This window comes from Nakaseomyces bracarensis (assembly GCF_045282275.1).
Source record: "Nakaseomyces bracarensis strain CBM3 chromosome Unknown Scaff8_0, whole genome shotgun sequence".
Taxonomy (NCBI): domain Eukaryota; kingdom Fungi; phylum Ascomycota; class Saccharomycetes; order Saccharomycetales; family Saccharomycetaceae; genus Nakaseomyces; species Nakaseomyces bracarensis.
The window spans coordinates 375,458-389,154 of NW_027263969.1; the positions used below are offsets into that span (position 1 = coordinate 375,458).

The following is a 13,697-nucleotide window of genomic DNA, read 5'->3' on the forward strand; positions in this document are numbered from 1 at the left end:
CAAAAAAAAAATAAAAAAAAAAAAAAAAAAAATAATGAAGAAAATTAAACAGACATAAAGAAAAAACGATTAACAGAAAAAAATTTTTTTAAATGAAAAAAAAAAACTATAACTGATTGTGGGTCTTCAACTCATTATATTTTCCAAGTCTTCTAAAGAAAGAGACTCAGGTGGATCAATATCGCTAGTTAAAAAACCTTCTCTAACGATTTTGAACCACATCGCGTTTGCTGGGTTTTCATAACTAAAACTACTTGTAGAGAATAAGGATTTTGATTCATCAACAGATGAAGGGGTGGTTATATTTGAGTCATTAGGCAATGACTCGGTGAAGGATGAAGGAGATCTATTACTAACAATTGATGCAGACCTAGATAAGGATGGTCTTCTTGTAGAGGTAACTTCAATTGGTAGCTGAGTAGTAATCACCTTTTGAATTGCAGCCAAAGCACTGGCAGAGGCCTGTGAAGACGACTTAAATGAACTCTTAGATGAAGATCTTGATAATCTTGGTGCAGCTGCTGCTGCGGTAATATAATTGGTAGAAGTAGTCGTCGAGTTTAGACCACTATTCCTGATAGTAGCCGCAGCTTGCATATTGGTGGATGATTCGGATTTTGTACCTTCATTCCAAGTATTTTCATTAATATTTTTGTCTTCTAAGGTCTTTAACTTCTGCTTCTTATTTGCAGGTCCCTTTGAAATTGGTTTATCAGTAGGAGTTTGAGAACCACTTTTACTGCTTGGAGTGAGAGGAATCTTCATACTATCGGTATTAGATGAAGGTCTCTTTTTGTCATTCAATTTAGATGGAGTAGAAGTTGGGCTCAAGCTTTCTGACTCTTCAACAGCTGGACTTAAGTTGACCGAGACTGGAGAAGTAGAGTAAGGGATATTGAAGTCAGGACTGAAAGTAAAACCAGATGAGACACCTTTAGAGAACTGCATAGCTGCAGGATTAGCAGAGGTAGCGATTCCTGGTGGGAGAGCACCATTGATGCTTGTGTTTTCACTACCAGAGCTCATGTCAGTTAGTGGAGAGTCCGCACTCAAATCTATGGATCCAGCCTTTTTTTTGCCTGCGGTTTGCTCCGACAATTCTTGTTGTTTTCTCAGTTGTTCTGAGGCCGCCTGAGCGTGTTTTTTATAATCAGCGGATAAGATACCCCTGTAAATGTAGAGCATTCTCCTTGGTGAGGAGTTAGACCACTCCCTTGACAAGGCGTAGGTCATTGTTTTCTCACCCTTTTCAATCTTCTTGACATAAGCATTCAATTTAGCGGAGATCAAGTTAGAAAGCTTTGTTGACAAGTTAGACATATCAGGATGCCTTACCAAGAGATGATCGCAAATCTGTTTCACGGTCATCCCTTGTTGATCGGCATCCAATTCCCATAAAATCAAGAATACTGCATGCAGCACGTCATCATCTAGAGGTTCTGTTCTCTCTGTAGGTTTAGGTCTTTCACCGGTAACTGGTATCATCTTTGATAACTCAATCATTATGTTGTTTGGACCAGCATTGGAGGAAGAACCTTCCTTAACAGATTCCTTTTTAACACTAGTGCTTTCTTTCCTTTGTTTCTTACCACTATTATTATTATTGTTGTTGTTGTTGCTGTTGTTATTATTAGGGATATTAGGGATGGTGGTAGAGATGGTGTTATTGTTAGCCATAGTATTATCCAAATCTGCTGAAATAGGAGATAACAGAGCATTCTCCATACCCATCGTCATATTCATACTCAAATCAGCATTACCCATCATAGGACTAAACCCCAGAGAAGTAGGTTGAAAAACAGGAGAAGTAGTATTATGCAATAGATCAGCCTCTAGATGAGGAATCTGCATAGGTCTTGAATTAGCCAAAGCCATGTCTTTTTTTGCGGGTTTTATTATATAATATTTTTTCTTTGGCAGTTTGGAAAGTTAATTAAAACCTCCAAAAAAAAAAAAAGATTCTTAGTTATTTTTTTTAGCTTCAATTTTTTTTTTATGTCTTTTTAAACTTCCCCCTTATTCAGTCTATTCTTTTTAAGGTTAATTATCCAAAAGAATACAAAAGGGAAGGTTTAAAGAGTATTTGTTGTTGTTGTTGTTTTTGCTTTCAAAACAAAAAAAAATTGAAAAAAAAAAAGCTTAATAAAAAAAAAGGGTAAAGAATTAGCTCTTTAATAAATAAGTGGAATTCTTCTTTCTTTATGGTATAAAAGAAAACTCCGTTAAAAACAAATATAACAAGTAAATTACAATGTAATAAGAATAACAATACAATAACAAAAAACAAGAGTACCTACACAATAAAGGAAGGTAAAGAAGGAGGGAGGGAAGACTCAAAATAAAACAAAGAGTGATTTCTCAATTTCTGGAAAAAAAGTGAAAAAAAAAAAATAATTTGAAAAATTTGGAAAAACTGAAAAATTTGGAAAAAATTTAATCTTTTTGGGATTTGCCATGTGAAAGAAAAATTATATGATATACGTTTGCCAGTAAAAAAAAAAATTGCGTCATCTTACCATGAGACGCAAATAAGCGACAAAAAAAAAAATAGAGACGCAGTTGATTTTTAATAACGTACACAATAAATACGCAGGGAAGTTTTTTATAGTCATCTGCATGTACTAACAAATACCACAGGAAAAAAAAAAAAAAGAGATTTACGCTTCACTCTCCCCCACTTTATTACCCCTTAAAATTAAAAATAAATAAGATACCTTTACTTGTTTTGGTAACACTGGACCGTACTAGGTAGAAAAATCAAATTTTTTGAATCACCTACATGTATGGGTGTTGCACAGCAACACCCATACATATTTATTTTACCAGAAGTCACAAAATGTTATATCATTTATTACGTTATTGTGTTCGACTATTTCGTACATGGCTACACGATCCGGGTAATTGAGTTTACGCGTCTAACTTTTTTTCTTTTCTTTTCTTTCTTTTTTTTTTTTGGTGAAGAAGAATTCTTTTTTTTTTTTTTAAGAAACCCGGCTTTTATTTAAAGGAACCCAAAAAAAAAAATACCAACGCCTCCTCTTTTTTTTTTATAGTACCCTATATATATAGACACATATATAAGGGAAGTTCAAGAAAGAGAGAGAGAGAGAGAGAGAAGCTTCAAATAGAATAACAAGAAGATAACGAAAATTCTAAGCTAATAAATAAAACAACAAACTAAGAAATCAAAAAAAAAAAAATGTCATCTTCAGTACCATATGATCCATATGTAACTCCTGAGCAAGAGGATCCACAATCGCAATCTAAGGCTGCTGCTTTGAAGGCGGAGATCGATGATACTGTTGGTATTATGCGAGATAACATTAATAAAGTTGCTGAGAGAGGTGAGAGGTTGACGTCTATTGAAGATAAGGCTGATAACCTCGCGATCTCCGCACAAGGGTTTAAGAGAGGTGCCAATAGGGTGAGGAAACAGATGTGGTACAAAGATTTGAAGATGAAGTTCTGTTTGTTCATAGTGATTATATGTCTACTAGTGGCCATTGTGGTGCCTATTGCAGTACATTTCAGTTAAACACCGATAAACTAGAAATAGAAATAGAAAAGAATAAAGGAATACCAAAAATAAAAATAAGAGAATGCTCGAAAGCCTCCTTATAAAATAACACTTTTGCCCATGCTCAGATAATAATAAAAATTGCTGATGGCTTCGTTTTTTCTTTTTCAACAGGATCATTTCTACTTTATCACAATTAATTGATCCGGACTAGATTTGAAATTTTATTTTTTTTTATAAAAAAAAAAGAAAAAGAAAAATTAAGCTAATAATAAAAATAATAACTTAAATATATATACATAAATTCCATACTATATATTTTATTCACTGTATAATAGTACTAATATTAATAATGATTTCCTTAATATCAATTTTAAAAGAAACAAGCGAGTAAATTGAATTTGGACGATCTCATTTAAAACCAGTAATATGATAAAATTATGTAAAAGGCGAAACTGCATATTAGGAATGTATATTTATTTATATTTTATTGAGATAATGCAAACACTTCCTTGATTAAGGTCATTTCATCAGGAATTTGAATTTCTTCTGGAGTGAATGTGAAATGTGAATCAATTGAACATTTCACTAGATTTTCTTCAAGTCTGAATAACATAGATCCCTTGAAGTTTGGCTTCTTCTTCAGTTCTTGAGACCAATGGGAAATATTTTTAATGACGATATATGGAATTGGTTTTTCTTCTGAACTGCTGACCTTATATTTGGCTAATATAGAATGGATCTGAATGAGATTCAATGCGAAACAATATTCACAAACGACCCTCAATTCTTCTACGCTTTCAACCTTTATTTGCAGTAGTTTACTCATCTGGCTCATCTCTCTAGTGCTATTTCTGCAGTTTGATAGTTTTAGTTCTTCACAATATTCTAAGAGAGTATCAACATTTTTATCAAGAGTAACGCCATGTTCAAAGCCCACGGTAGGAGTTTTTATTAGTAAATGATTCACAACATTGAAGTTGACATACAATATCAGGTTCTCGATTAGCTTACCAAATATAGCCCTTTCTGTTTGGGAGTTGGACATTTTACTCTGTATGTATTTGATTTTCTGCTGCAGAATTTTGAAGCTCAAAACGTTGGATATATCGGCTGTGGAAAAATCATTGTAGATCTTGTCATTTTCACGGAATAAGTCATTTAAAATATTCAATATCCATGACTTGAACATTTTAGAAACACCAGAATGTAACTCTTCAATTAATTTTGGTAATATCCTCATGTCGACAGAATTTAAATCCAGGGTCAAATTGTCAAGGTAGGATAGCGTATCAAAGAGACTAGTAAACCAGAATAGACCATTTGAAATGCACTTCTCGAAACTTGGTTCGTCTATAATAATAATATGAAGATTTTCGAGTAATAAAGAAATGAACTGCTTTGTGGATAAAAATTGCCTTAATGTTAGCATTTTGTATATTACATATGAGATGAGAGCGCTTGTGGTTTTACTAGAATCTGAAACATCCTTCAAAATTTCCTTAACAAGTAGGTTGTAGTTGTTGAATAGTTGTAATAGGTTGTAATCATTTGGTTTAGATTTAGAATCAATCTCAGTACTATTTCTAAACAATGACGACTGGTCGATGCCTAAACCAATGTTAATGGAATCATTAGTAGCTATTAACTGATCAGAGGAAAGAAGTGTTTCGAATGTTTTTATTTCGTGTTCAATCTCCTGCATTTTTTTCAATGTTGGGTTTTCCATCACCTGTGATTCTCTAATCCTTTTAATTGATTTTTTATGTGTCTCAAGTTTATTGCCAAATGATTTTCTCTTTTCTTTCATCGACATTATTTTACTTGCAATTGCTGAACATTCATTTTTCTTGTCAAGTTCTTCGCTGAATTTGGATAACTTTATCGTATTTTCTCTTGCCTCCTTCAAGTTGCTGTGGGTATTCTCTACAAAAGCATTCAATTTGTTAACAGTAATGCCATTTATGCCTTGTTGATCTTGCACAGCTCTCAGCGCTATAACATGTTTTATAGCCAATCTTCGTCTCACTAACGATTGTATAGTAATTGAGTATTGTTTATATCCCTTAAAGTTATTTCTTGGTCCAAAAGATCTAAAATACTTCTGAATGACAACCGATGACCTAATCATTCTTAGGGACTCGACATACCTCTTAGCGGCAATAACTCTAAATTTACATTGGATAACTATAATACTCTCGGTTTCTATTACAATACGGTCACGAATGGATTGTGCTCTAACCAAAGCCTGTATTGATAATGCAAGACGTGTTTTTAGTCTCAACTCAATATCTAATCTAATCAACTTACCACGAGAATAGCTTTGGGTATTTTTGACAGCAGCGATAACTTCAAGATACTGTTTCCTGAATTGATATGCTCTAACGTGTTTTTGTATCTCTATGGCAATACTAGACATTCTTCTTAGACGTAATGATTCTAAGTGAGCAAGTACGCCCGCTTTGAAGAATAACTTAGTCATACCTATTTGACATTTCTCTTCAGACAGATTCAGTTCCTTTAGAATGTTAACACATAGCCCAACAGATGCTGCGTTCTGAACCTCTTCCGGAATAGTCACTTTTGACCACTCCTCAAATGGTACAAGCATGTAATATCTATCTATAAACTCCTGAAATGTCCATCTGGAGGGGAAACCAGCACATGATATTTTGATTGTTTCTAAAATACCACATGCCCTCAGTTGAGACAATACCATCAAATTGTCAAATTCCCATGCCTTCTTTTCCGCGTTGGGTTTAACACATCTAATATAATGCACATTTGTGTTATTAATTATTTCCATAAGCTCTCCTAGAGATTTCTTAAACATGGAGCCAAGTGTAGGTTTTTTATTGATAGTTCTTACTGAAGGTTTGTTGAGGGCCTCTTGGACTTTCTTATTCTCTATTTCAAGCTCAGTTTCCTCAGTGAATTTCAGAATTGATTGTAAAGTAGAATTTCTAGTGTTCTTCAATACATTCAATAGAGATTCAGAAACTGTGTCTCTATTCTTATCGATGAAACCTTCTACATGATATTCAACATTGTCAGCATAATGGCTAACAACAAATTTGGTTTGTCCAAATTTAGGTTTCATAAAAACTTGATTAGTAGGGGGCTTGTCTAAAGTCTGGTAGAGTTTTTCAGTCCAAGATTCATCAGAACCCGCGGGCAACCTACTTTCTTCATCTAGCAAGGATAGAATACCAAGTTTATTTTCAATTAGATCAATACAAGGCTGATTATCGTTAAATTCGATAAATGACCATTCTATTTGCTCACGGACATACTCCTCTTGTTCTAATTTAAAGACATGTTGATTAAATTCTTGTTGCAATTTCTCATTGGCATAGTTAATACAAAATTGTTCGAATGAGTTCTTCTCAAAATGTTCGAAACCATAAATATCTAACACACCAATAAAAGACTTTATTTTATCGGAGACTTCAACATTATGTAACGTACCATTAATATGACCAACAAGCCAATCAAATAAGATAGAGTAGATAAACTTTGTCACAGAATCTCTAACATTCAGAGCTTGATTTAGTTTCAAGTTTGTTACAATTTTTTCAGATCTGGTGTTAATTTCCTTTTTAGTTAACCATTTCGAAAATTCATAACTATCTATACCAAGAAGGTTACATGCAATTTTTAAGTTGGGCTCGTCTGGTGAAACAGAGGCAGTAGTGCTGGTGCTTTTTATGTCAACGTTACCAATATGCAGTAAAGCAGCTAAAATCTTAAAGATTTGAATCTGAAGTGATTCATCTATACCAATTAAGCTCAGTGCAGTAGTTGTTTCTTTAAACTCTTTTGCATCATCTATTCCAGGAATTAGCGGATCATTACCTTGCCTCAAGTAGTAAAAACTGGAAGCATCGGAAAGGCAGTATTCTTGTTTTACAGAATCTGGAAGACCAGCTAAAAGTTGATAGAAAATGTGATAATTTCTTTCGGATTCCTGTTGATAAACTAATCTAGATTTTTCCAACAGATAGGTCCTAATTTGTGCCCCGATGATAGATTTACTATCATCAAACATGATTTGTAAGTATTTCCCGAATCTAGAGGAGTTATCGTTTCTTACTGTCTTTGCATTACCGAAGGCTTCCATGATGGGATTTGTTGCTAGGATCCTCTCCTCGATTTCAGACATTTCCGATACTACAGCATTATCGTTTTCATCTAATGAAGCAAAGTATCTCATAATATATTTAGCTGATACGGTTTTACCAGCACCAGACTCACCACTGACCACAATAGTTTGATTTTTTTCTTGCATTGTCATAAGTTTATATGCGTCGTGTGCAATGGCGAATAAATGAGGTTCCAACTCCTCTCTTGATATAGACTTAGAGTATTTTTTAATCATTTCGTTGCTGTACAACTCCGGAAGATCAGCAAACGGATTAGTGGCAACTAGAACTATACCAGAGTAGGTATAGATATTTTTTTCCGAATATCGAAGCTTAATAGCATGTAGAACAGCAGGTTCGTTTAGGTATGATAGTGTGGTTAAATCGTGAGTTGATTCCATTGAAGGAGGATTACGCAACACCGGAAGGTTGCTCCTAGACGAATCATCAAGTAGTAAGTTATCGTTGTATTCCAGATTGTCAGTATCGATGTCTATCACTTGGCCATCTTCCAGAACAAATTCTAAATAATATTTACCGTCACGAGCTTCATTTTTTGTTACTTCACAAGGAATCCATCCGTGCTCTTCGCTAGGATACCAACACCTTGTACCTACTTCGAAAGCCATAATATTAAGTAATCGTTAACTTATCTTTATTTGTCCTGTTTAGACCTCTACTGCTGAATTTTCCCTAATATTATTTTAAAGGTGATGATTTACTATTATTAATCCTGTATGACTCTATATATATATAGGATCTATCCGGATCAATAAGTAACAGGAAATTTGTTTTTTTTTTCTAGTTTTTTTATTTTCTTTACTAGGTTAAAAAAAACCAGTATTTTGTTCGTCTAAATCTAAACGGAGATCAAGTACAAAAATGCGGGTGGGATATTATCTCCTAATTCAAGTACACAAATCTCCTTGCTGTTTCCTTAAGAAGTTACAATTCGATGAGTAAAGATAGTCCCGCTGTTGTTGCTTGTTTTTGTTTTGTTATTGTTGTTGTTTTTAGTTATATTCTGTCCCCTTTAGCTATTAGTGTTGTTATTGTTTTCCAAATTTTTTTTGTTTACATTTTTTTGGCAATGATATCTGCTCAATAAGAAACGTGTAGAACGAAATTTCAGAAGATAAAAAATCAAAAAAAAAAATTTTTTTCCAAAAGAAAATTAGAGATCAAACGCGAAGCTGTGCCCTTGTGGAGGATCAAATGCGTAAGATTCAAAGAGCGGTCACATAAATAACTCTAACCATGGAATTTTGAAAAAAGCCAAGTGAAACATTTGCAGTAAACCTGAAATTTCGTGGGGGGGAGAAAGTAATGAAAAGATTCGATCGTGTTTACTCCTTCAGGGAGACTAAGACTAAATAAATGATTGATTGATTATGCTAATATATTATTCATTGTTATTAGAACCCTTTGTACTGGATAAGGCAATAAGTGGTTAAAATTTTTTTTATTTATTTTTTTTTGCTACCTCATTTTTACTTTCATTAAAATTTCTTGTGGAGAAAGAATCAGAATTGGAAAGGTGCTCGCACTCCTCCTTTAATTCTTGTGTTCTATTCCCAACTCCTCCCCCCGCAGAATATATAGTACGCGATCAATCTAGATCTTTTCATTATGTGTATCTGTTCGCATTTTCTTTAATCTTTTTTTCTTTTACAGTTTTTATTTTCCTTTCATTGTTTGCTCTTCTTGATGCCTATACAACTGATCTCCTCAGCTGATGGTTGGTGCATTCTGCATTGCAGCAGTGTGTTTTGCTACAAAAAAAAAAATAGCAAATTGCTAGTGATATTGTGGTTGTTTTTTTCAACCGTAAACAATTCTCGTAGTCAACATTTTATTACTACCCCATTCCTAGCACAAGTAATCAAGCAGGCTCTCTGCTATGATAAAATAAATCTGTGTTCTCAACTCTCTCTAACCTCTTCTAAAAATCAACATTCTCATAAGGAAGTAGTATTTAAATAGCAATAAGCATATCTAAACCGAAAAATACCAAATACTAGAACCATTATTGATTAGCCGCCTAGAGTTAGAGATCTCTCTCTCTCTCTCTCTCTCTCTCTCTCTCTCTCTCTCTCTCTCTCTCTCTCTCTCTCTCTCTCTCATTTATAAATCAAGGAAATAACCGCCAATGCCTCATTCTCCTAATAAATAAATAAAAACAGGTCGAGTTACCCGGAACAAAGTAAATATTTTTATAAAAATATGAAGGAAAAATAAAATTGCGATTTCTGTGGATCGAACACAGGACCTCCAGATAACAAATTCGACCGAAGTTACAATTCTTCAGTCTGGCGCTCTCCCAACTGAGCTAAAACCGCATATTAAACTTGTTGGAGGTCTGGTGTGAACTGGTGAGTACATCACTTCCTAGCCACAGGGACAGAAAAAGAAAGAAATTGGAGGGAAGAGGCGGCCAGTGCACGGCCTTTTCTGTGCATAATACGGACATTGATAATAAAAATGCAGAATACAAGTCTATAATGGCGATAGGAGGATAATAGATTAATAACCAAGGTTTCAATTAGAAAGGTCGTTATGAGTTGTAATCATAAGATCTGGATATATATTTTTGGAAGAAGATAGTTGATACCACAATAAGAATAACAATAACAAAAAAAAGTTTATAACAAACACAGGAGGCTGTGTGATAAATACATTATTTTAGGAATACAGAAAATAAGAGCATCGGGAGGGAAGAGGAAGAGCTGAAAATATAATAGATTGAAATTATGGATATATTGATAAAACGGATGGAGGATCCTAACATGGCTCCCCCCAATATTAATAATCGGATACATAGGGCTAAAAGTGGGGAAGGGAATGAGGAAAGCAATAAGAAAGAAGGACTATTTGAACGGAGATTTGGGACTATAGGTAGGGCGAAGACGCTAGGGAATAGTCTCCCGAGAAATACTGATCTGAATGCTCTTGTTAAGCGTGCACGTGAGATGGAGGAGAAGCAGAGGAATGCTGCTAGTGAGGCTGAGCAGCTGAATATACATAGGCCACGTAGGGGTACACTTATACTGGAAACTGAAGACGACGATGAAGATGGTGTAAGCATGCAGACACATTCGAGTGTCAATTTAAGTGGCTCACAAAAGACCATTGACTATAGCAAAGTAAATACGGGCTCGCGGCGTATGGAATCAAAGTTTGATACCCAGAAAATATTTGAACCATATGTCAGAAGGTCTCTTTCTGATCCTAAGAAAAGCTGGGACGGAAAAGTAATTAGTGATGATGCAATTGATCCAACTGCTGGTCTTGATTGGAAACCTGATCTATCATCTTTAACAGTGAATAGTAAGCCAATATTACCTAGACAAATCACAGCTAGCAACTTAGCATCTCTAACTGATGGTAAAAACAAATTTCCTGAAAGGAGGATGTCAAAGCGTCCTGCTATACCTGATTATACTTCTGTTACTACTGGTGCTTTCAGTGATTGTATGTTCAATAATGATTTCGATAAAGCTCAAAACAGCGCTTTGAAACCTAACAAAAATGAACGGAATGATTCTTTAAAGCCCAAAACTGATTTAAATGAACAAAGGGAGAGGAGGCCGTCAAAAGCAGTTTATGATGAGTCCGAGAAACTGGCTGCATCTAAAGATAAGGTGGTGCCAAATTCCTTAGAAGATAAGACATCTTCAAAACCACAATTAGGTACACACCCTTCCCAATACCATAACACTCATAAAAAACATAGACACCAAAAGACACCCTCCCAGAATTTTGGTTCTACTGATCAAAAAAGGCTAGTAAATCAATTTTTACAATCAATTGAAAAACCCTTGAATAACTCCACCTTAAACACTAGTAATACTTCAGCCTTTGTTTCTAGTCTTTCAGTTGGTAAATATGGAGGCGTGTTCAATATACCACAGAGAGAAGATCCTCCTGAGTTTATCGATTATTCCTCCAGTCTTTCCTTACAAAGTTTGTTGTATCATGATTTGGCGGATGGGAATGGCCAAAGGAAAAAGAATTTGCGACTACTTTCAGCTGCAAATTTAAGACCTGGTTCCATGACACCTTCTTCATATTCTTCTGCGTCTCTGTCATCGTCAATAGAAGCTTCTACAAATCCAGGAAATTCTTATTCTATGATTTCAATGAATACTGGTTCTGAAGTAGCGCTTCCGATGGCTGCACAAAGAGGAGGCAGATCGAAGGCTAAGAATTCTGATGCAGGTTTCACAGAAAGTAATATGCAATTAAACACTAATGAATCTGATTATTATCAACAGCATATTACCTCCCAACTTGCTAAATTAGAGCATCAAATAAAGCATGACTTGAAAGCAATCGTTTTGAAGGATGAAATAGAATTACAAAACAGTCTGACATCTTTTGATGCATTAACTGATGACCTTCAAAATTTAAAGTCGCAGATTGTCAAGCTAAAGAACACTGTTGAAAATGACTACTTGATTGTTTTGAAAGCTGATTTTGATGAGAAAAATCCTGACTCATTTCAATCACAGTTACGTCACACAGTCGATGAGAATGTTAAGCAGCTTGAACAACTTGAACAGAGAATGGCAACATGCCAAAAACAATTGCTAGAACAAAAAGAAACAATGAGGAAAATGGAGAGTTTACTTTACCTTGAAAATTCCTTAATGGTGTCGAATCAAAACACTAGGCTGGCCTACAAATATAGATATGTGGTTTATGACATAATGACCTTAACAGTTCTTTTCATTATTGCTTATTATATTAAAAAATGGTTATGGAATTAATGTTGATCGTGCTACAAGTTTTTTACAGCTAAATACTTATAAATTACGCCTATAAGGTACATCTATATATTTAATTAGTACCATATTAATGCTTTTAGCCCAATAGATGGATATGACTTATCACAAAAATATATATATATTCTTAGTATCAAAGTAATCCATTAAATTAATGGTTAATAACAGGATCTCGTCTATGTCTTTTCTTAATATAAAAGATTTAAATTTTGTCTATTAATAGTTTATCTCTTGAAGTTAAATTTTTACATTTTGGTCTCATATGAATACATACGATGAAGTTAAGATTTGAAAATAAAACAATAAAATGAATGGAAAGGATACTAAATAGAGTTTGATGATATATAGATTATTACAGATAACAGCAAAAGTCATAACAGTATAGTAATAAGAATAATATGGTACAAAACCTAGCATTCATTAAAATATCAAATGACTGCGTTCTACCCATAAGGGTTCATATTAATAGGAAACAAATATTGACAACAACTAGTAATGATACAACAGTTCAGGCCCCACTACTATCAAATAACACTATAGTTTGCTTGAAGTCTCCCCTAACAAAACTTTATCTATCAAACACTGACCTGAAAAATCTCTCTGAAGATGTCAAGGAAGACTTGCTTATAATATTGTATGATTTGACATCGCCTTCCATGAAGGAGCATATTTTGAATAAACTAAGGGTTGGACACTCTATAGATTTTAAAGAAAATGTAATTGAAAAACTCAATGATAGTCTGCACTCGAACCTATCTTCAAGTTCTTTGACCTCAATTAAGAGAGTAGGGAGATTTAGATACAAGCTGACATTTCGTAAAAATTGGGATGCTGATATCTACATATCTAACATCAAAAAATTGGAAACTATTCGCACTTATCTAATATTCAAAGACCAGTATCCGCAATGGACTGAATATCCCTGTATAGAAAAGAGAAAATCATTAATGCTCATGGAACAATCTGTAGATTCGCAACATAACGACCCGTCGATTTTAGTGGAAGAAGATGATGCTATGACCAATACTGATGAAGCTTCCAACCAAAAACCATCAATAACTTTCAAGTACACATCAATACTTTCTCTCATTCAATGTATAGATCTATATGTATTGAAGAGACCGAAGAGAAAAAGAAATGCTCAGACAACAACAGCAAGCAATTAAAATACTGTGTTTCAATTAAGATTATATTCAGACATGCACCTATAAATAATTTCTATTATACAGTTTTATAATGACTACTTATCATTAT

The 13,697-nt window shown here is 34.1% G+C and overlaps 6 protein-coding genes across 6 annotated transcripts; 4 read left to right on the plus strand and 2 right to left on the minus strand.

The window, feature by feature from the left end:
- Nucleotides 1-126: 126 nt before the first annotated feature.
- On the minus strand, nt 127-1,875 carry GDS1 (Gds1p; the record flags this gene model as incomplete). The annotated part of the gene is made up of 1 exon (XM_071052190.1): nt 127-1,875. The coding sequence occupies one exon, from the start codon at nt 1,873-1,875 to the stop codon at nt 127-129; it is 1,749 nt and encodes a 582-aa protein (XP_070906811.1).
- Nucleotides 1,876-2,783: 908 nt separating this feature from the next.
- Nucleotides 2,784-3,005, plus strand: RNJ42_02026 (uncharacterized protein; the record flags this gene model as incomplete). Its single annotated transcript, XM_071052191.1, has 1 exon — nt 2,784-3,005. The coding sequence occupies one exon, from the start codon at nt 2,784-2,786 to the stop codon at nt 3,003-3,005; it is 222 nt and encodes a 73-aa protein (XP_070906812.1).
- A 194-nt stretch (nt 3,006-3,199) lies between these two features.
- Nucleotides 3,200-3,535, plus strand: SNC1 (SNAP receptor SNC1; the record flags this gene model as incomplete). Its single annotated transcript, XM_071052192.1, has 1 exon — nt 3,200-3,535. The coding sequence occupies one exon, from the start codon at nt 3,200-3,202 to the stop codon at nt 3,533-3,535; it is 336 nt and encodes a 111-aa protein (XP_070906813.1).
- A 469-nt stretch (nt 3,536-4,004) lies between these two features.
- On the minus strand, nt 4,005-8,288 carry MYO4 (myosin 4; the record flags this gene model as incomplete). The annotated part of the gene is made up of 1 exon (XM_071052193.1): nt 4,005-8,288. The coding sequence occupies one exon, from the start codon at nt 8,286-8,288 to the stop codon at nt 4,005-4,007; it is 4,284 nt and encodes a 1,427-aa protein (XP_070906814.1).
- A 2,121-nt stretch (nt 8,289-10,409) lies between these two features.
- FRT2 (Frt2p) lies at nt 10,410-12,428 on the plus strand (the record flags this gene model as incomplete). The annotated part of the gene is made up of 1 exon (XM_071052194.1): nt 10,410-12,428. The coding sequence occupies one exon, from the start codon at nt 10,410-10,412 to the stop codon at nt 12,426-12,428; it is 2,019 nt and encodes a 672-aa protein (XP_070906815.1).
- A 413-nt stretch (nt 12,429-12,841) lies between these two features.
- On the plus strand, nt 12,842-13,609 carry SAW1 (DNA-binding protein SAW1; the record flags this gene model as incomplete). Its single annotated transcript, XM_071052195.1, has 1 exon — nt 12,842-13,609. One exon carries the CDS (start codon nt 12,842-12,844, stop codon nt 13,607-13,609), a length of 768 nt encoding a protein of 255 aa, XP_070906816.1.
- Nucleotides 13,610-13,697: the final 88 nt, after the last annotated feature.